Source organism: Meleagris gallopavo, chromosome 7 (assembly GCF_000146605.3).
Source record: "Meleagris gallopavo isolate NT-WF06-2002-E0010 breed Aviagen turkey brand Nicholas breeding stock chromosome 7, Turkey_5.1, whole genome shotgun sequence".
Classification (NCBI taxonomy): domain Eukaryota; kingdom Metazoa; phylum Chordata; class Aves; order Galliformes; family Phasianidae; genus Meleagris; species Meleagris gallopavo.
The window spans coordinates 11,384,810-11,408,365 of record NC_015017.2 but is presented as its reverse complement, the minus strand read 5'-3'; the positions used below and the strand labels follow the sequence as shown (position 1 = coordinate 11,408,365).

Genomic DNA, 23,556 nt, shown 5'->3' with positions numbered 1-23,556 from the left:
GTATCAATACAATCTCTTTATTTAGGTTTATATATAACAAAGCAATTCTTACAAGTATTCATAGAAAACTCTGTAGTGGCTTTAACAATGTCAGCTTTCATAGTGGCATCCACAGATGATTAAAAAACAAAAATTAGCTTTTATTTCATACTCACACTGTTCCATGAAACACAACTTATATAGCATAGCAAGGGTACTGGGCAGCTTATACAAAAGAAATAACTGAAAGCAATTATTTATAAATTCATACATGATATTTACTCAATCATTTGAGAGAAAAAACAAAAATACCCGTTAACAAAAGGGTTCTGATGAGACTCCATATTCTAGGGTTTCTCCCCCTCTTCCCCAGAAAAGCTCGCTCAGAAATTAATGCTCTCTTTACCATCTGTCATAAGGAAAAGGTCAGTTTCACATATCCTTATTTCAGCTTCTACTGAAGACCAAACCCTAGAAATTGGTTTTTGCTGTATTCATTTTCCTCTGCATTTGGGGGAAAAATAATCGACAGCAATTGTAAAGTATGATTCCAGCTTATATAAATGTGAATAGAGCACACTTTTCTCTAGAGACAAAAAGCAGACAAGAAACATTATAGACAAACCTTTTTAAATACATTTCAACATCGTGAAAGAGGAGTCACAAAAATCAAGAAATTCAAAAGCGACCAATGGAAGTCAGCAGTAACATGGATTCTTTGTGTTTCTTTGTGTTCCTTTGACCTAAAGATTACAGAAACATCTATTATTTTCTTTCCATTTGAATAAACAAGATGGAAGTGTGATACTTCATGATACAGTTCTGAAGCACAAAAGAAAAAAAGTGAATCAAGTGCTCTAGAAATAAAACCTCATGCATTTTTGTTGCTTTAAAAACTAGTGAATGATTTACAAAAATTAACTTTCGGGAGATCTAAAAACCAGTAAATGATAAAGGTAGTTATTTTTGCTTTAAAATAGTTACCAGGCAAGATCTGTGGTCCTGACAGATGTAATCTATCTGCAGAAGCCTGCAAGAGCTTTGAACAAATCCTTCCTTGCTGTGACAGTAGAGTGTGACTTGTGCACTGAAATTAACCAATTGAATGACCTGAAACTTCACACAATTACTGATTAGTAGGGCTTTTAAAACAATCTGACTACTACACTATAAATTAGCATAACTCCAATTAATTCTTGGCTGTTATGCATATATGTAATTAAACTACAGTGAAATAAATAGAATTGGCCATAAAAAGTAATTCCGTATTACTAACACACCGTAACAGCCACTAAATCAGACCTGCATTTAGCCCAGATGAACATCAAAGGGGTTTGGTGTGAATGAGGATTTACCTGAAAACCTGGCACTGCCCCTCCCACTGGTGTAGTCCCATTTCTCAACAATAACCACAGCTGAACTGGTACTGACCTGGAGTGGAAGCCTGAACCAAGTCACCAGGTAGCAGCCCTCAGAATACCAACAGTCAGGATTAGCCCACGAGGCCCAGCGTTCCACATTGGCTTTCCCACAGCTAATCCTAAGTTTTCAAATCAGCACCAGCTCTTCTTTGCTCCTAACTAATGGCAGACACCTCTTTCATTTCAATGGCATTTGGCTCAAGCACCAGCTTGTTTGTGGCGTCTGTGTTTGCGATATGTTGACTTCCCTGGGTAAGTTTGTGCCAAATGGGACTCCCATTTTGATTCAAAGGAGTGCCTAAATCTCTTCTGCAGAGCGAAAGTTCCACTACTAGTTTTAGTCAGTACAAAAGAAACCTAAAAATGAGAAATCTGATTTCTTACTATTTCACATCAAAACAGAACATAATTAGGGGAAAAGAATAAATTAAAAAAATGAAATGGATGCACGTCTACAACTTGAGTTTTTCTAGGACAACATAGAAGCCTAAAATGCAATTGGATTTAGTGGCCAAACCTCCCCACACAATCAAACTTCACTACAGCAGCTACTGCATAAAAAAGCCTTGTAAAAATTATAATGGATTAAAAATGCTGAGGGTTGTTTGTTTTTTTCCAACCTGAAAGGAGAAACCTTAAATCAGTGAACAAAGCATGTCATGGTGGATCTTACACTGCTGGATTACGTCACAGTCTGAGCCCAATTTTATTATAAAGACAATTTAAGAATGATACCTGAAGAAGACCATTATACTTTCTACCAGTGCTATCATCTGATGCCGTAACTCAAGAAGTTAATCCTGGAATTTCTGCATGACATACATATGCATCTAAATACATACAGAGTTTACATAAAAATATATATATTTGGCTCCGCTGCAATAGATTTTTCTTTGAAGAAAGGAATAAAGTTGAACAAAAATTAGTAAGTACATTAAAAACAAAAAACAAAAAACCCGAGGTTAATATATTTACCTGGCAAAATGCATAGTGGGAGACTGGAGAGAAAAGTTAAAATAATGCAAATTTATGCAAAATACAAAGTCATCCACTCTATGACCCAACTTTCATAGACTAATCAAGCCTATTTCAATCTTCTTTAGTAAGCTGCTCCAAATTTCATATACACTAGGTCATGCATATATACTACTGTGCTAGGTAATTATTATTTTTATGACTTAAAAAAAGCTAATTTTCAGCATTGAGAACTTTATCATTTTCATATACGTAAAAACTACAGCATGATACAATTTTTCCCATATTAACTGCAATGGGAATTAAAAAAAAATCCTTAATTAGGCTGGAACTTTCCATTATTATGTTTCAATGGCAGAATGGCTATGATCTTTTGAATATTTTTTTAAAGGAAGAAAATTATCACCTGAACATTGACTTAGTGGTATTATATTAGTGGACTTCTGTTGCTGTTTTAAATACTTCAGAGATATCAAAAAAGCAAAATACAGGATAACTGAATACTGTAAGTATGGCATATACTGGTGTACACTGTATATGTATTTTCTACGTAGCAATTCATTACTGTTAAATTTTGCCCAATAATCCATTCCAAACAAATTCAGGACATCCTTATTTTCCTTTCTGAGGCAAGCACAATTAATAAATTATTTTTAAGAGAGTTGACAGATGGAAAGATACACATTTCATAAGCAGATTTATAAGGGTTTTTGTTTGATTTTTTTTTTCCAGAAACCTGACAGCATCCATCTTGTATTGCTTTTTGTACCCTCTACTGGGAAAAAAAAATATCTTGATTGCCTATGGAAATGAGATTGTTTTGTAAATGGAAACAAGACTGACATGAATAATGGTAAGAAAGCACAATATAGAAAAAATGTCAGAGAATTTCTAAACACTTCTAAACAAATTTCAGAGAATATTCTAAACATGATGATATTAACTGGTCTTGCTTTAAATTAGGAATTTCTTTATCTTTTAGCTGTGCAATTTAAGTGCATCTCAGAGTTAGAAGAAAGACATGATAAATGTTTAGTACATGAAACTATCAAGCTTCATAAGCAGGGAAGATAGCAGTTTCAGATAACTTTACTTGCAAATTTCCAATTTAGAAGAGAATACAATTGACTATGCTTGCATGTCTGTTCAAATGGTTAGAATTCACATTCTAAAAACCATGTAATATTGGTGAGGAAACACAGGAAACAGAAAAAGAGATATTGCATTAACCTAACTAACTCATTTAACTTCTACTAGCATGTCATTTTTTTAAAAAACCAATAAGCTTTTGGATTTTGGTTATATATACAAACATCACAAATGTTTGCTGTAATATTTTACTTGAATTATACATTATAAATTACCATAGCAAATATTCTACTGTTGCCTATTTGACAGTGGCACAATTCATAGGTATTTACACTATCATTCTTTTTTTTTTCATTTTTTCTACTTTAACTTGTCTGCAATATACATGAGATGTTGATAGAATATTATCAACTGTCATCATTATCCTAAAACAAACAAACAGAACCATTTGTGTCTCTTGATTGCAGTACATTTACCACCTATCCACGTGTCTGATCTGTAGAATTCTCTCTTACATGTATTTTATTTGGTTAAGGATGATTCTCCAGGACACGAGATGAAATTCATTATTATTTAATTTACAGAGAAAGTATTCTGCGGAGACTGGATTATGCACTGTGAGTAAAAAATAAAATAACATAGGACATTAATAAAATAAGCGTTAAAAACAAACTAGTAATCTGATCTCATCTACCTGTGCAGAATTACAATATTTTGTTGTGCACTTAAGAGTTTGTTTTGACTCACCTTTACAAATAAATACTTTTTCTCTACGTAATCTATAGGATATTTTGTGATAAAGTACACATTTCTGTTGTGCTACAAATAATATTTATCCATGGCAGGTTACAAATCCAATACCTTTTACTAATTAAAATTCATCCCCAAAAGGTCTTCCAGGAAGTGATAGGAAAAAGATAAAGGAAATGAAATTTTTATGCATGCTTAAAAAACGTTCAACAAAAACTGCACAAGAATCTTCATCTGGGATCAAAATTATTTTGATTGCATTAAGCATAACAAAAGTTGGGTTTCTTACAAAGGATTGGTCTGAAAAGAAAGGCTAGAATTTCACAGCAAACCTGTCTTAGCAAAAAGAACTAGTCAGAGCAAATAACTTTTCTATCCCCAGAGTCTGTCAAGTTAGATAAGTGTCCTAAATATGCTTTTCAGCCCACATTCTGAAATGCTGATGGATGATACATATGTAAGGCAAACCAGAAAGTCACTGGAAAATGGGTGAAGAGTCTTCAGTATGGATGATACAGTAATCATCACAAGACAACATACTGTACATAAAATGTAGATTTGAAGAAGTCCAAAAGAGATGAAAAACGTGGCCAACATTATGAACAGAATGCCAAAAATTCTGATTGAGGTCTTGAAACCCAGCTGAGCAACTGGCAGGTTTTCAACATCTGGGATGCAAGATTGTAGCAGATGGGAAGCAGGGGAGTGAATTAAAAGTAAAACCAGAGAAAGGCTGTATTTTCTGAAGAGGGAAAGTATAGCTATATATTTATACATCATGATAACAGAACTGCACCTCAGAGTTATTATTTAAGCTGGTGCTTAAAGAGCACAGGGAGCCCAAACTATACCTCATAGCTTGTATTTCCACAACTATACTGAATCAAAAATTTGGATTTAGAGTTATCTCTTGGAGATACGTACAAGAATATAAGAAACATTTAGTAACCATTGAAGGAGAAAATCATAAAGCACAAGCAAGAGTTTGAGAAATAGCAAGAATCAGATATAGCAAGGTATATATTATACCAGTTATATCAGATGTACAAAACAGAGCTGGCAATTTTACCTCATGAGGAAAAATAGTACAATAGCTAGGAAACAAGCTTGAGAGCACAGAGCATCTGTTTCTGATTGCCAGAAGAAGATAGGTTGGGAAAGGCAAGTGATTACTGCCAGTATCCTACCACAGGAGTTTGGCAGGATGGCTGCATAGAATTTATTTTATTTTTTGAACATCACCAGTTTTCCGAAGTAAAACTTGACCTCATTACCAAAGACTGACGTGTTACACACACACACACACACACACACACACACACACACACGCACGCACATAAATATATATATTTAATTTAAATAGTTTTTACTTATGTGTTTTCCATCAGAGTACTTCTCAGGTGGATGAATAATTCTTAAGTGAAAGGAAGACCTGGCCAGTAAGGAAATTAGTTTGCTTTCAGTAGACAGTAAAAATGATTATTCTAAGAGAAAGGAAGATCTATATAAGATGGTGAGAAAAATAATCTCAATACATATTAGATTCACATTCACTGACAGCTAAAATCAATGTGTGGAGTGTTACATACAGACTGAAAGAAGTGTTTAACCAGAAAAAAAACAACCTTCCCCCCCAAACACTCATACCCATGAATTTTAAAAGCATGCAGTAGATTCTACCAAGACGAATGAAGGGCTTTGAAAACCTGAGGGGAAGAAACGTTTCAGCTCAGCAACAGCAACCAGTCAGGATGCACCTACCTGCGTAGGTCATCAGGCTAATTTTACCCAGACTGTCTGGAAGGTGTTCAGTCAGGAAAGATTTGTGCCAATTAAGATTCATACTTGTTCCTCTTTGTTAATAAAATATGTTCACAACCTATCTTCACTAAAGGTCTTAAGTATGACAGTTATTTAGGTTTCTGTTTGACTCGCATTTTTCAACGTACACTACTAGTGACCTGGTTTTACATAAATACAATGGGTGAAACTGTACACAAAATAAAGTACAAAAATGGCTGACATTGTTTCCTTACATTTGTTCAACAATTGGTTACTCAGAACTTGACAGGCTGGCATCTACCACCATTAACGAAACTCACTTCAGTTGAGAAGAATCAGAGGAAAGGTACTGAACTCAATTTTTGTTCCTTTTAAAGAGCCCTTTCAAGCTGGGGAAAGTTCATACATTGTCACCTCAGAGCACGATGCGATAAAGGCAGCAGCTTTGAGCTGGCTACGGTGTGCAAAGTTCATTGTCACAACTGGCTGACTGTTCAACTGTCAGGGAAAACGTAACAAAGACAAAAACAGGAACATGTCGCAGTTTTAGAAACACTTTTTCAATAAAGCATACTGTGAACTATAGACTATTGCACATTTCAACATGACACAAGAAAAATGGAGGGGCAAAAGAGAATACACTTTGTAACATAGAAATATACAGACTAGCTTGCGCACAGAAATCAAAACATGGTTACAAGACACCACCGCAGTCAAACCTGTCTTATAGTCTGCTTATGATCTTAGCGACCTTAAGAAACTAGTCCAAACTGATTATCAGCAATACCTTTTTTGTTTTTTAAAAAATATTTTGAGACCACATTTTTGATACACATATATATATTCCGTGGTCAAAACAGACAGACTTAACTTTAGCGATACTAAATAAAAGTGCAAAAATGTTCAAAAAATAAATCAAAATAAAAAAATATGGAAGCATAAGCTAAAAATTTTCTGCATAGCTGAAATCTATTTAAAGCGAGTCCTCGATAGGGGTTGCTGACAGGTGGAGAAAGCAGTTTTTTAAAATGTCTTCTGTATGTTTGTTTCAAATAATGAAAAAGAAAAGAAAAGAAAAGAAAAAAGTCATTTGTCGGCTTTTAAAGTATTTCACAGGCAGTTCACTCCTGCGTCCTTAGATACCATTGTGGTGGCAGTGCCTCCTTCTGCAAGGTAAACAGCAGTGCTGGATTTGGAGTGCACTGCCCGGTCACCGCCGTTATTGTTGACCTCGCAGTGCAGCGGCTCAGTGGAGATGACCCATGTCGAAGGACGCCATCGCTTCAGTGAGTAAGGAGTTTTCACACGTTTCTTGATCTTTTCTCCTGAGCCCGATTTGCTGTCCTGTGACGAATCACCTACTGAACAACAATAACAAAAAGTAGAAAAATAGTATTACAGGAAAGAATAGACTGGACAGTCCAGGGTTGTTACTCATGCAGAACAGAAGAAAAAGCAGAAAATCCTACTAAGTTAAGCAACTGTATGGCAGAGACATGGCAGCGGATAGTGCTGTCACTAAAACAAGGGGGCAGATTCTGTTCTCTGTCAGAAATTACTTCAGTGAAGTAATTTGTGTTACCTTGAATGCACATTGGCATCAAACAGCAGAATCAGCATTTGATATTTGAGGGGCTTTTGCAATCATAGTATCTTACATTACCTGTAATGGAAGGTACAAAGAAAAAAAATGTAGCTACTACAGGACGGCAAAGGCTAAACATTTAATAGCACGATTAAATCATAGATCCCCTAATCCTGCTTGGCCTCACAAAGCAGTTCTTTACATACAAAACCCCAGGTAGAGCTCAGGCCTTTGCCAGGAAGCTAACATCTATTTTCTCTGTTAGGATCCTAAATCAGGATTTGGGATGTTGCACTGCAAAACTGGAAAAAATGCTTGTCAACTTCAAACATGATAAAAATTCAGCAGTAGAAATCTGATCTTAACCTTCAAATATTTTATTTTCTTCTTAACTTTCAATTAAAGAAAGTTACTGCAATCTTTTTTTTTAATTCAATAAAATTTCAACTCAAGCACATTATCTAGGAAGTCTCTCCAATAGCCCATGGACTCCAAAGAAACTCATTCTATGTACTCAAACATAACTATAACTGCATTCTTACTGTGATAAGAAGATTCTCATTGTAGCCTCTTACATTTTTAGGCTTAAAAATCTAAGGCAGTTTTTCTGAGGGAGTCTAATAAAATTCATTCTCTAACTACTTTGGTTATTTTTTAATACGTACGTGGTAAACTGACAAAGGATTGCTTTATCTGTTGAAGCTCAGATAGCAAGCTAGAGAATGCCTGACTGCCCATCTAGGCTGGACTAATACAGCAATATCAGTTGCTTTAAAAGTTACGAAGTTATATCATAAGTGTATAATAAAAATAATTTGAATTAATGCATCTTAGGGCCAGTTACTCTTATGAATGATGAAAAGTATGGAGAAGAAGGCATAATGTGTCCCCGAAGGAAGAAACAGGAGACATTTCAATAACCTTTGCCACTGCCAAGGCAGACGCCTCACAACAAATAATAGTAAAAATTGCTCCCTTCCCTGAATCAAAGTAGACAGAATAGAAAGGGACAGATTTTTTCTCATGTATGTGGAAAGAAGATAGTGACCTAAAACATGAAGCTGATGAGAACAGAACGCAGGACTTTACTGAGAAGACTGAAATAGTTCTGATGGAAATTGAATTTATATGAGATTAGTAGGCACACTTTGAGGAGTGAAAGGGGACACAGAAGTATTTTCAAGCAGATATACATAATTATTCAGCAAAAAAAATGCATCGGGGAAACTTGTTCAAGTTCTGCTGGCACTTACACTGCATACTGCTGCTATCCAAACTATTTGTGGCAGATAGATCCAGCGAATTAGGCCTCTGTGCTCTTCTAGTTTGAGTCTGCCCAGGATTTCTGGCTACGTTCTGGATAGTGAGTGTAGCTGTGTCTTGCACTGGACACGGATTACTGTTATTGTTATTAACATTTGTTCGGCCATTATCAAGTTGTCGCTCTCTCCTGTCTACTAGGCGGTCCAGAACACCTTCATCATGGCCAACCTGTTGCTCCCGCCTCAACAAGGGCTCATGCTCATCAGGGCTTGAGTTAATATTCAGACGACTATCCTCTCCACTGAACTGGTTCTGAAGCATTTCCTGGGCCCTTTGTGCTACTGAACTGGCTGTCTGTCCAGATGGCACTGCCCCATTGGCATACTGGGTCGTGCCAGTATGAGAGTTTATGCTGTGGGTTCTACCAGCCACTCCATTCATGGTAACGGTCACCACATGAGGTTCTGCAGCATTGATAGTGTTCATCTTGGCAACGCCTGTTTCAACTTGCTTCAAGTTTGATTTGTGCTTGCCACCAAATTTTAACCGTGACTCCTTTGTTGAATTTTTGGTGTTTAGAGGAAGGCTAGTAGGCCTCTTCGGAAGGTTCTGTTGCTTGGGTAAAGGATAGACCTGAGCAGATGGGACATCTGGAATCAAACATGCTTGACCATTGCTAGCTTGCGTGAAATCCTGTTGTCCTGTCACCTCTACTGCAAGTTTTATCAGCGGATAAAGCAAGCTGGAACTAGTGCTGCTGAGTGGATCTGGCCCACTAAACTGCTTGAGTGAATGTTCCATCAGATTCTCATCAGAACTTTCTTTCAGGTTCTTATCTACTTCTTTTGGATCCAGTTTATTTGTCTCTAGATCCTCCTCTGTTAGCTGCAGACAAACTGGTGTGGGCCCACCTGGCTGCATGACATTTGTAGTATGTAAGTTTGTTTCATCTGAATAAGGTATTTCAGATATGGTGGTCATGCCAGTGCTAGGAGTGAGGCCAGTTGTATTGGTGGTAGTAGTATTGGTGGACAAACTGGTGACACTTGTCTCAGGACTAGGGATGCGAGCTTGTGCTTGTTGCCGCTCATAGTTAATGGAGTTTCTATTCTTTTCCCCTGAAGTCAGTGGTGTAGTGGACATTGAATGTTCAGACGAAATGTTCTTCACTATGCTGTCAGTGTGGTGGATTGAATCTTCAATGTAGGAAGAAGAAGAGTAATCTGGATATGGCCTTATTTTTGACACTCGTCTATGATGTGACAGGTTCCTTTAAGAAAAAAATCAGTGATATTAAGATCACGTATGTAAATATTGCTCTATATTATAAAGCCTCTAATTTAAAAGAGCTGAATGTCTATTTCTTTTCCATACATAAACTAAGGACAGATAGAATAAAAAAACCTGAGATCCTCTTTGAAAAATCCTGGGAAGCAGAACATCATTTTAGTACGACAGCATTTTTGTCACGAATGTTATTTATACAAATAAGTCACGTAACAGTAATTTTCTCCTATTTGTCCAATACGTGTATTTGTACAGTTCACTGATAAGGTACTGCTCTAGTTGCAGAGAAGTGATGCTGAAGAAGGGAAACAGTAACTCAAGAGCATAGGATGCAGAAAATGATGCTAGGAAAGAGTCACAAGCTCCTAAACCATGAAAAATGTGTAATAATTTTAACAATTTAGGTGTTCCATGCTTTAAATGGAATTTTTTCATGACAACGTGCCAACACTACCCTTCTTTCAAATCCAGATCTCTGATTGTGTATTATTTTAGCATTAATGTCAGTGCAAATTCTCACTCTTGCATCATTTATAATCAGAGAAGGGATGTGCCCATCACCTCTCTCACTGGGCCAGAATAACAATGACTTTAACAAGGGCACTGTAGTTCTTAAATTGAACAGCTATAAATTCGAGTCTTGGTGACTTCCTGAACTCTTACTGCCTGAACACTCCTAGCTTAAAGCAGAACATTTTAAACAGAAGTTCAATGCATTACTTAGAAAAGAGTCTTTAAACATAATTCATAGTCACTTCATGTTTTTTAAAGCTTGTTTGGATAGTTTGTCTAAACTCAGCTTAACAGGCCTCACTGTAGTAAAAACAGTTGTTTACATACAAGGAGCCTGAATTCTGTCGATTGTAAGAATCCAATGCCATAAAAATGCTTATTTTGTGGATTCATGCAATACAAAACAATCAGGATCTTACACAAAACCCATATGCAGACTAGCTCCCAAAACACGTTTAAACATTATGCAGAAACATTAAGTGAATGGTGTGCTCTAGCTTCCTTCCTGGAGTGAGCTAAGCATTGGACATTCATTGCTGACTAAAATCAATTTTTTCTCTTCTTACCGCTCATTCTGCATGGCAGTTGACATTGGATTGACTGTTGGACTAACTGATTTATTTCTCTCCCAAATCATCATGAGTTCTGCCATTCTCTCCTCAGCACATTGGGCAGTTAATCGAGCTTCAGCATCCTGATCCCAGCAGTCTTCGATTGTTTCTTTAAGTGACCTCACAGCCTGCCGAGAGACAGACAAACAAAAACCACTTTTTCTTAAATTATTTTCCCTTTATATTGTGCTTCAAAATTACTGTTCTAGGACAGCATTCTGCATAGATGAAAACAGTCATAAGTTGGTGAGAAAAAGAAATGGAAGACACACAACTCCCTGCTTTATGAAAGTCCTGTACAAAGGATTGATGGTGGCTCTGGAAACCCCGTCATTGGCGTCCTCCCAATTCAGCTAATGGTCCCAGCTTTGCCACTCTGCACTGTATGCAACTGACACAGCCGTGCCCAGTTCATCAGGCTTTTCATTTTCTGTCCACTAATGTAACATTCAAATACCTCATAAATATCAGTGAATTTGTCTGCACTATGAAAGGAGATTATTGCTGCCCTTGTTTAACAGACGGAGAAATGGAAACATACAGTTTCCTGGGATCACACTGTGGGGTGAATGGGGCAGTCAGAATTAGAGTTCAAGACCATCGAATCATGCTGCCATATGGTCAAAGGCCTGGAGAGTAGACAACTGAAACTACGAGTTCTGAACATTTGTACTTTTACAAATACTGAGCACAGAAAACAGGCAGACGTTTATGAGCCCCTGCTGCCCACTGACGGGTCACCGTTTGCCAGAATGTCTCACATCTCAGCTCAGCTTTAATCTCTCCAGCACCAGTGACTGTGAACAGTCCCAGCTGGGCACTAAAGCATTCAGTGGGGCCTGCTGATTGTTTCTGTGCCAGAACTGCCTTGTTCGCTTCTGGCAGGAAAAGCCAGGAGTGGCTCTGCCTGCTAGTGAAGAGCTCCTCGCCCACAGAGCAGGCTTCTGGCATCACTTGCATCTGGCAAGTCACTGCTGCTCAGTGATGCAGCTATGGCTGCACAGGTGGGGATGAGCTCCCACACAAGGAAATCTTCTAACTCCATTCCCACAATCAATCAGAGAGGCTAAGCAGTTAAACCACTTGCAGCTGAGGGACACAAGTTTGAAAACACCATCAGGGACAATGTCAGGATAGAATACTGGATATGTTTTCTCTACCAAAATAAAAGGCTTCAATCAGTTTTTAGTATTTCAGTTAGTTGCAATCTAGTTGCATCTTTAAGTTAGTGGACACCCTAATCTCCTTTCTTGCCCCTATGTAAAGCTCTCCCCTACAGGTTTCACCAACTGTAAATGTAATCGTTTTTAAATTTACTAGATACTTGTCCAGTAAATCTTTTTCTTTTAGTGTTTGAAGGATACTGAAAGGAACATGATGACAGATAGTTAATACAGACAACATAGTACAGATAGTTAACAACACTGAAGTTCTAAACCTTCACTTTTATCATAGTAATGTATTTTCTATTAATTTCAGGTTCAAAGGGATCTACTTTAAAATTCATGATTGAGAAATCCTACAATTCATAAGAAAGATGAAAGATAGCAAGTTGAATTATTCTATTAGTATCTCTCCATTGCAACATTTGAAATCAAGCATAGTCCCTGGTTTGGGCTTGGCAAGTGAAACAGAAATGCTGGTAACATCCCAACTCACTTTATAGGCCTGAGGTTATTTTATGCACATCATCTGCTCAAATTTTTGATTCATACCGTGGAAAACAATATCACTAGTCAAGGTCCATATCATAACAAGTGTTCAAGAAGCAGACTGAGACTGCATAAGTAATCATAAAGTGGGGATTCCACATCTTTAGAATGCCTTAATTATGTGACCTAAACAATTTTTTTATTTGTATTTCTAAAAGGAAAAGAGCATATACATTTCTCTAATAGATCAATATGCACGAAAGTGTTTTAATCTAACATGTCAACACAGCTTTAAATAATGGAGAGAAGCCTTTTATCTCTATGTATACCTTACATCTTATATGTAAGGTACAGGAGGTAAGGCCCTGGGTCCAGGGTGAGATTATTTTTCTAAGACATCTCTTCTAGTGTGTTTACTGAGATATTGTCCTAGACTAGCATCTGCTGGAGCTTGTTTTTTAATACCTATTAGAGAACTACAGGTTACTGTTTTTTTTATTTCTTCTCTTGTAAAGTGATGATATACATCCATCCTTAAAGCTGAACATTATTTTATTATTATTTTGGGTTGTTAAAAAAAATGTTGGCAACACCACAAAGAATGTGTTAAAACAGTTTAAATACAGGGATCGTAATACTAGGTCAGTATCTACTAATACTGGAATCTATCAATTTATAAGAACACAATTGGCATTTAAAATGGTAGCCTGCAAAATAAAACAAACCTTAAAATGCTTGTTTCAACTGTCTTCAAAAATAGCTATCAAGCTCAGGTTCTTCCAACCACATTTGCCAACATGTCTGTAGTTAAAGCAGTTGCTGCTTGATTTGCTATACAGTTTGGGTGTGGATTTTTATTTTTAGTTTTTGTTAAGACTGGCCCAAACTGTGCAGAGAAGCTCTCTGTGAAACTCCCAACTCAGTTGCAACACGTTTTAAAGCACTGTAATACCAGAGGCTATGCTCCTCTCTGAAAATGGTTTCATACATATTTACAAGTACCAGCAGAGATGAGGCCTTAGGCTCCCCATTATCTGCACAGTAGCTACATACTTATCAACTAGCAAAGTCTCTGAAGATTAAAAGGCTTAATTTCATAGAAAGTGAATTCCTAAAACTATCTTTTTAGATGAGTCAAATATGTCAATTTCCATGCTTGCTTAAATAAGCCATCATGTTATCAGGTAGAACCCAGAAACTGTTGACATTTCACTTCGCTTGTAATAAAAGAAACAACACCCACTCTGCTAAGGGGAGTCACAATTACCTCACCTTTGCTGCAGATGAAAGCAAGCACACAGACTCTTACCAGAGTTCAGCTGACTTGCAGTAACTTGTCAGCCTGCAGCAGCAAGCAAGGCTCTAAGCCATAGCAATACTAATTCAAAACAACAAACAGCATTACTCTGCTTTTGCTTCTGCAAATAAAAACTGTAGATCAAATGAAGCCACAAATTTTTGAATGTAGTTATAATTGCTATAAACTGTAGCCACTACAAATTCTGAAGACTATACTTCTTCAGAAGTATATGCTTATGAAAGCTTATGAAATTTCAGTATTGGAGGATTATTTTTTGCCTATTAAGTGTGCTACTAGTCCTTAAGATTTAAAAGGCATAAAATATTTCTCATCCAGCATCCAGAGAATATGTGGGCACTTGATGCAAATACAAAAATTGCTTTTAAGAAATGATACCACTGTATAGCCAGATCGATTGTTTCTTAGTACATAGTACGTAGTACTATCTCACCAGGCTGTTCTCTTTCCATGCTTCTGGGAATTTTGGTCTTTGCTTTTCTCTGGACACCAAGACTTGCATATCTTCAAAAGTGGGATGGTTTCCGACTTCTGTCTGGAAAGCCATCTGGTACTCTGGCACAGATTCCCCTGTTAGCACAAGAAAGAATGAAGAAAGTCACATATCTGGGAGGAGGGGGAAAAAAAAAAAAAAAAGGCAGGGCAAGGGCTTTCAAGTGATGAAAGGTAGCATCAAAGTTGTTACCTATCAAGATATTCTGACTCCACCCTCAAACCCACACTCTTCTGCTTCCCTCCCTCTCCCCAGAAACACTGAATGAACCACAAATGATGTAAGTCTTGTTTGAAAACCTCTCAAAACATTTTCAAATTTTACTGACTGATGGGCACCTTCAGAATGTCCTGGAGCCTGAGGATGACACCTAATGTCTGTGAAATGTCAACATTAAGCATACTTTGGGAGGAAATCCAAACAGACTACAAGCCACTGCATGTACTGTGCAGCTGTTTAACTACAGAGGGAATACTGCATGTCAGATTAATTCTAGATGCTATAGTTCAGGAAGAAGATGGAGGTCACTGTACTTTTTTTGCATGTTAACAGTTTATTTCCTCTAGTTTTATTTTACAAGATTCAAGTTACCTGAATTTTTCATGTCACTATCATAAATAAAAGTATGAATGGCTAAACACTGCATTAAATTACAACACTTTTCCATCTACTTGTTCATGAGGAAGGTCTGAAAGATATTTTGGGCACTATATCATCAAATCTAAGTACTGAAAGTACTAAGTACTGCCTTTGCCACCAACCCAACTGCCAGTGTTCATGAGCTCTGGACAATAACGACAGTGCTCAAACTGCACTGCCATGTGGCCTATAAAATGCTTTAGCAGGCCATCTGAAGTCTGTCAGCATGATCCTCGCTGCCCCACTAACATAGTGTATTGTTAACAATAACCATCTCAAACGCTAGATGGCAGCAGCTTAACAGCAAAAAACAAATGATAAATTATTTCCCTTCTTCACTTCAAAAAGCATTGACTAGGGACTAACATTTCCTCTATTATTGTTTCTTCTAGTTCTTTTAGTTACCTGGGAAGAGGTCTGTACATCGCATAAATATCTCCCAGTAGATGAGGCCCAGTGCATACATATCTACTTGTTTCAAAGCAGATTCACAGTCCCTTAAGTTCACTGCTCCTTCAAGCACTTCTGGGGCCATATAGCGGATCGTACCGACCTGGAAAGTCAAAATCAAAGCTTTAAATCAAGAAGTAATTTCCAAATTCAATTTTATTATAAAGGTTTTGAGTTCTTACGCAATCAATTTCTTTTTGGTGCATACATGTGTTGTTTTTTTGTTGTTTTGTTTTGTGTTGTTTTTAATATACTTCAGTGTTTTCTAGAAGTTAAGATGGAAAACGCAATTCTCTTCTAATCAATGCCCTCAGCTGCAACTCTTATTGGTGGCCTAGTCTTACTAAAACATATGTTAGACTAGAGCAGTCATTCATCAGTCCTTTTGTGACAGTATTTTGTCAAAGGACTATTGCACATCCCTGTATTTTAAATGGTGGTTTGCCCATTCCTTTGTTTAGTGAGAGGACATCTAAAAAAAAGCATTTGTGCACTAAGTGTTATTACTGTAACACTTGCTTTCTAAAGGATGCTGATTAGCACTGTGAAACATTCTGTGAATGAAATGTAAAGACTATAAAAGCACAGATGACAATTATCCTAAGGCAGTAGGGGGCTTTCAGTCTTTGTTTAAACTATTATTTTTTGAGTAGCCTATATTCAGATGTTTGCACATTTACACTTATTAAAAAAATAAGAAAAAGCAAGCACTTTCTGAATCATTGTATCATCGAAAACAAAGCTTAAGAACTCAGTTTCCTCTTTCTGCCCAGAAACCATTCTAATCCATTCCTAGCAGATGTTCTTCCAATGTCTTCCTTAAAATCACAGGATGCAAATTCTATAGTCTTCCCTGGCAGTCCCTGAATTCTACAGATTCAAAAGGTTTCTTCACAACTAACCTAAACTTTCCCACCTACAAAATAATCCCATTACCTTTCTTCCTATCCAAGCTAAATGCAAACAGTTTGTTCCTTTCTCTTTGTAGCACTTGTTTACATACTTGAAGACTTGCTTCCATCTTTACTTCACTAGACTAAACAACTTTAATTATTTCAATCTTTTCTCATAGGTTACTCTTTGTTCTCAATTGCTCCATGCCTTTCTACACACGTTTATTTTCCCTGTTGTATCTACTTAAAGTCCACCAAATTACAGATGACACACAGAGAAATAAGTGGTTGTAGGACATGGAAGGGGAGGGGAAAAAAAAAAAAGAAAAATTTAACTACCTCAGTTTCCAAAGACTGTTTGGGTTTAAGTAATGTTTGCAGTACAAGACTTATAGAGTTTGCATCCACATCTTTGTAACCTCTGCAACCATACCCACCTTGCATATATCATCTCTCATATACAAAGCTTCCACCTCTAAAGCAGCCTCCCTACTGCAGCAGTTCCCCATCAAATGAATAGTACCACCATAATATTCATCTTATAACAACTGTTTCTCAATGTTACTCCCATACTAGATTTTCATCCTTTATATGCTGGCTTATCTTTATTTGTACTTACCTCACTAATGGCTGCATTGTCTTCCTCGCCTGGGCGCACCAGTCTGTTTCCAGTTAACTTCATGGAGAGCCCAAAATCACTAATTACACACGTTCCATCATTCTTTACCAGTACATTGCGGCTGTTCAAGTCACGATGGGATATTGCAGGTTTGTAATGGTCTATTTGGACATACGAAAGTGCTTGTTATTATTTGAGCAGTTCTACTGTTTGGCAAAACGAGAGAACCTCGTTAAGTCTGCTCACCTATTATAAACAGAAAATCAACTTATCTTGTAGAAAGCTAGTATATTTGCTTCTTTATAATGATCTCTGCAGTATGCTATCTACAGAAAACTGACTGGCACTCACTGCCTTTAAACATTATACTGGGTTACCATTACATACAGGTTTAATGTTTGCCAGTAAGCTTCTTTCTAAAGGATATTGCAGCATGATTTTGGCAGGGAAGACATTATGTACTTAAGCACAGACTCACTGCCACAGCCCGGACAGCTATTCCAAACATTCTCTCTCATATGCACAGTCCCCTGTTAAGTTCAATACCAGCTACTGAAATTATAATTGGGATTAGCAATAATTCAGAAGATATGTAGACAATATTATTGCAGAGAATCCATACATGTTATTCCTGCAAGGATTTGATCTTTTCCAAAGACTAATCTCAGTTGTTCCTCATTTATATGCAATTTATTTAGTAAAACAACAAGCACTGCAGAACCAGTTCAACTATGCAGTTTATTCTACTCCATGAGCTCCTTCCTAGCTCATATAGTACAGTCTATGTCTGTCTCTCCTTTATGATAGAGGGTTTACACATTTTCTGGCTGCTAATGGACACACTTGTCTGCACATTTCTAAAAGCTAAACGATGTTAGGATGATAACTGCGCTTTTAATCACACGCAGGAATACCAATTTAGGTATTTTCAGCCTTGCACTTTTAAAGTATCATTGGTTTCCACTCTTAACACTTGAGATACATGGTTTAGGACTTTAATCTCAACATTAGCACCTTCATTTAGAATTAATATTGCCATCTTTTTATTTATAGCCAAAAATCTAATGCTTCAATGCCAGGCCACATTCTGCAGTCTGTTATAGCAGAGAATACCTGTTATATAGTTGTGATACTTCACTGGCTGAAATGGTGGGCTAAAGCAAATGAGCAGAGATAAAATAGATACGTCAACATGTTGTCAGATCCAATGCTCTAATAAATCACTAAAAAATGCAGCAATATTGTTTATAAACAGAGAAGAATGGGATCTCACCCTTCAACAAAAATCAAGAGAAATGATAAAACTACCGTGGAGTTAAGAAATGTAGTTATTTTTCACGTATACAGTTCACACACAAACTAAAGATTGCTTTGCTGGTTTGTGTTGGAACCGCAGTAAACAAACAGAACACTCCATCAGCTCGCTCTCTATTAGACAGACACCCAGTGCTTCAGGTCTCCAGTAATCTGTTGCCATGATACAGCAGCACTGCACAGCTCTGCCTCCTCCTCTTGTCTGTCTCTGGGACACTGCTGGCTCTTACTCCCTGTTTTTGTGCAAGCATCACTGGCGCAGCCCATGACAGGGAATTGCTCAAAAGGAAAAGCAGATCAGAAGTTGTGAGGAATCTGTATTTGGATTAAACATTTCCTACTCACAGTACTGTCACAAATGAAAAATAAAGGCAGCAATCTTCTACCTGACAGAAATGGCAACATCTTGAACACTTTGGCATCCCTTCTTGGCCTTACCTCCTCGAGGTAGCTCTGTGTGCAGGTACGCCAAGCCCCTGGTTATAGAATGTGCCAGCCGGCAAGAGCTCACCCAGTCACTTGTATGGAGACTCAGATATTTGCACAGTGAACCCTATCAAAAATGAAATAACAAATACTAGATTAAAATAATTACCAAGTAGCAAAATGAATAATCAAGTCAAAATCTTGAAGAAGGATAGTTTTATCCGTTGCTCTTGAAAGTCATATTCCTGCAACTGCTTCTGTGTTTACCCAGATGTTATAAAACACAAGATTGGATCAGAGTTTCATTAATTTTTAGTGGTGCCATTCAGTTTATGTAAGGAAACTGAAAAGAAAATTAGCATACATAATAATAAATATCGCCTTTATGAGTAAAGCATTACAAACAAAAGCAAAATACTGATTTCTTTTATTCTTATAAAGTTGTTACTGAACAACAGAAGGAGAAAGGTACCTGCAGATGTAACAGTTGGGATTACTAATTAGTGGACTTTGAACCTTTAGCATTTACAGAACAACACTGAACATCTCTCACTGGCATCTCACCTGCTGTGATTAGTTCAGTCTTTGAAACAAAAAAGCCCAAAGAAGGCTCAGAATAGGAGCAAGTCAACGCATACTGAAGAAATGGGAAAAAAGAATTTCATACTTTTTTTTTTAAAATAGAATTTAAACATGAATAAAATGCTGTTTTTTTGTTAATTTTTTAAGAAAAAATTATCATTTGCAGTGAAATCTTAAAAACAAAGGAAGAGTGTCAGTTGTGTCAGTGAAATATTCTAGAAACACAGACAAAATGACAAAAAGGACAGATCCACGACTGTCATGCCTTTGTGCATTTTTATGCACAGCCCTCAGTAACAATATCCTTGGCTTAAACAAAGCAAACCCCCACGCATAAAGAACAAGAGGTCCAGCTTTCTCTGCATAGACATTATAATGGTTATTCATGACAATGTCTTTTGCCTGTTTAAATTTTTAATCATAAAGATGCACTAACATGTAACATCTTACTGTCATAGCTGCAAATAAAAGCACTTGATTGACATGTCAGTTAAGCAACATTTGGTTAAAAAAATAACTGCAAGTATTTGCCATTGAGTCCATTTGGAGTCAGTATTCAGGTAATACATGCACAGTTCAGATGGATGCACACAGATAACCAACATTTAAAATGGCCGAAGATTATTTTTTTAATCCAGTGCTAAAACTGAAAGCCAATTATTGGCATTCCTTAATAAAATTACAAAAGTCTTGCAGCTTTTCAGATTTAGACTGTATGGAATAAGGAACCCATAAACAGATAACCTCCTTGGTGAAAAGTGACCAAACATCACTATGCACTTGTAAACTTCAATGAGAATTTTTTTTTTTTTAGCTGTTTAAAATACTGTCATACAAACTTCAAATAGATTTTGGTAAAAACAACCTGAGAATTCATTTACAAGTGAGTTACAAAGTTGTAAACTATAAGAAAAATGCAAAATTATTTACAAGAAGGACTCCTACTAGCTTTCTGTCAGTTCTACCATAGCAATAAACCCCAAAACCAAAACAAGAGATTCACAAAAATTCCTGTCACTACACCAGGTGTAGTGTGTAGTCCTCTCTTTACTCAAGTCCACATGTGAAAAGGCAAAGTTGTAAAATGTGAAATACACAAATGAAATGGTTTGCTTATCTATAGACTTAAATTATATGAAGGTAAACTGCACAGTCCAATACGGATCACATATTTTCTTCTGATATATAAATCTCCACTTAATCCTTAATGCCAGCCCATTTTAATGGGGATAACAAGACTGTTGTTGTGGCCTAAGTGGGAAAAACCATATAATGATCTCAGAGCTTTCTAATCACCACTTATTTTTAAGATGGCTGAGAGCTGTGATTTTATGCTCTTAGTGAAGTTCAGTATAAACGACAACTAGGAAAAGTTTTAGTTAAGATTTTGAGAGGGAGATTTATACTTGAGATCATTCTTTTTAGAGTCACGAGTACAAGCATTAAATTGAGGATATTTGTTTTGATCGTGACTTTTGATGTTTTTTTCTGACAACCATAAAACTCCACTGTTTTACAACAATTTTTCAATTGTTCTAAAAAGACATGAATGTTTGAGCACCAGGGGCACAATTCTGTTATCTACGTTGTGCTGTGTCATCCCTCGCAACTTACGTGCTGCTTATTTACCTGCTGTACCTCACTGCAGCATCACAACAGCGTGTTGATCAGCCAACACATATATACCCCATTTTATTACTTGCTCCCATACATTCATCTGTCTGGTGTTTGGATAACATAGTGATTTGGTTTAATTTAGTCTGTCTTGCTTTCACCCAAGCAATGCCAAAAACAATTTCCTATGTTAATGTTCTGTGTATTTCCACTTCCAAGAAGGAAATTTTTTTTCTCAGATGTTTTGGATGGGGAATATTTCAGCTGCACATCTTGTATGGGTTACCTCTTATTGAAGCAAGTTTTATGACGACAGTTTGAATGGCGCCATTCCCTTCTAGTAGCACTTCCACAGCGGGGTTCCTTCCCTGCTGTTAGCTCAGCACGCAGCAGAACATCTGCTCACTGAATTAAGGACTGTACTGTGCATTAATTACACCTGCTGTGCACTTTTTCCAATGACTTCCAAACCACCAGTGAATTGATTTCAGGCTAATATTGCTGTTTTCAACACCATATCGGGAAAGTATCCGATAATATGTTGTAAGATTCATCTGTGCATTCAAGCAGATTGCTATATATATATACACACACATATACATACACACACAATATAGAATATATATATTCTATAAACAGATCCTGTTTATAGAAGACACAAAACAATTTCCAATCGAATTACATTCAACCAAATATCTTTCATTCGAGAAAACAGCAAAACCAGATCGCTTGTTAAGACAATTATGCTGTGCCCTCTCAGGAACAGCATTCTTTCTTGACTTCACTTAACTTAGTTGAAAGGAAGCCTGCTCTGTCACAGTAGGTCATACATGTGGTATAGACATGCCTGAGTTTTCCTGCAGTCATTTCTCATCTCTGCAATCTCTTCTTAGATTTTCAGTCCTTATAAACTGACAGAATCAAGTGTGTTCTCACTTTAAGAGTTTCAGTCAGGACACTCTTTCTATATTTGTGAAATGATATGTTGTCTTCTTAAATTTGCCTATACATTTAGATATTTATATACATGTATGCCTTTAACTTTCAACACAAACATATATATAGTACCTGAAACATCTTAATAGAGAAGCCATCATTACTGCTATTTATTGCTGTTCTATTTCTTTTTGCTTTAATAAGCTGCTTTTGTCCTACAGCCCTCATAACAAATCAACCTGCAGTCATCACCTTTGCGCACTGGAATAAATACAATGCCTTTGTTCACTTGACACCAAAAAGCTCACTGAAGTATGGTTTAATTGAACAGTTAAAGTCCTTTTCTATACAACAGGAAAACAATGCCTCAGATGCTTCATGATAAGTAACTCACATTTTATGTTGTACATTTTCAACATACTTTTGTTCTATGTACACGTACAAGTACACACACACACAGAGTACTGAACTCAGATCAATGAGTTTGAGGGATGTTGCACACTGCTCAGGAGAACTGAAGATACGGTTCTGCAAAGTAACACTGCTTTAAGACTTCTTCAGTATCAATGCACGGTAGAACAAAACAAATAGGGTATGCCACAGGAAGCTTTAAAAAAAGCAGTATAAAAACACCTCACGATTTATAGTGCCACAAACAACAACACTGGATGCCTTATGTTTTCTTGTAGAAAACCCTTGCCATTTGCAGCTATAGAGTGAAGTTGCAACGACCTTGATGGAGGTGTAATGTTTTTAACATCAAGTAGTTTTACATTTACTCATTATTTTTTTAAGTAAAAACAATTCTTCAAATACTGCCCTTGATTATTCCACAGCTGATTTTTAAAAACTGCAATATAACCAAGAGCAAAATACTACAGCCAAGAATTCGTACATTACCGTTACATTCGGTAACAGTAACTGGGCAACCTTAAAGGGTACTACAGGAAACCAAACCATACTTAATGGTTCATTAAAATTGTACCTTATATGGATCATTTTTACATTACACCAGTCAAAGGTGACTACTGTGCAAGAATCATCAGAGGCTGAAGTACATCCTTTTTACGTGGCTATTCTTAGAAATCTAAACAAATCCAATTGATTTTTCTGAAGCACTTACATTGGGATAATATTCCATCACCAATAAATATTCCATACGCCCATCTGCAGTGAATCTCTCATCTCCCACAATGAAGCGGGCAATATTGTCATGTTCCATCAGTGGAATCCTGTAAATATTCCTCTCATTGACAAAGTTTTGACGATTAGCAAAAGAAAATACTTTCACAGCAACAGGACGTTCATCCAGGGAGCCTTTGTACACTGCTCCATATCGTCCCCGGCCAATCAACTGCAAAAAAA

General features: G+C 36.8%; 1 protein-coding gene across 1 annotated transcript in view; it reads right to left on the bottom strand.

Moving 5' to 3' along the window:
• Position 1: 1 nt before the first annotated feature.
• BMPR2 (bone morphogenetic protein receptor type 2) overlaps positions 2-23,556 on the bottom strand; it is a 73,474-nt gene continuing 49,919 nt past the window's right edge. The window contains exons 6-13 of the mRNA XM_031554282.1: positions 23,315-23,545; positions 19,072-19,186; positions 17,320-17,480; positions 15,763-15,910; positions 14,659-14,795; positions 11,211-11,383; positions 8,835-10,114; positions 2-7,357 (exon numbers count right to left, since the gene is read on the bottom strand). Coding sequence (XP_031410142.1) covers positions 7,107-7,357; positions 8,835-10,114; positions 11,211-11,383; positions 14,659-14,795; positions 15,763-15,910; positions 17,320-17,480; positions 19,072-19,186; positions 23,315-23,545 — 2,496 coding nt within the window. The 3' untranslated portion in view covers positions 2-7,106. The remainder of the gene's footprint in view (positions 7,358-8,834; positions 10,115-11,210; positions 11,384-14,658; positions 14,796-15,762; positions 15,911-17,319; positions 17,481-19,071; positions 19,187-23,314; positions 23,546-23,556) is intronic.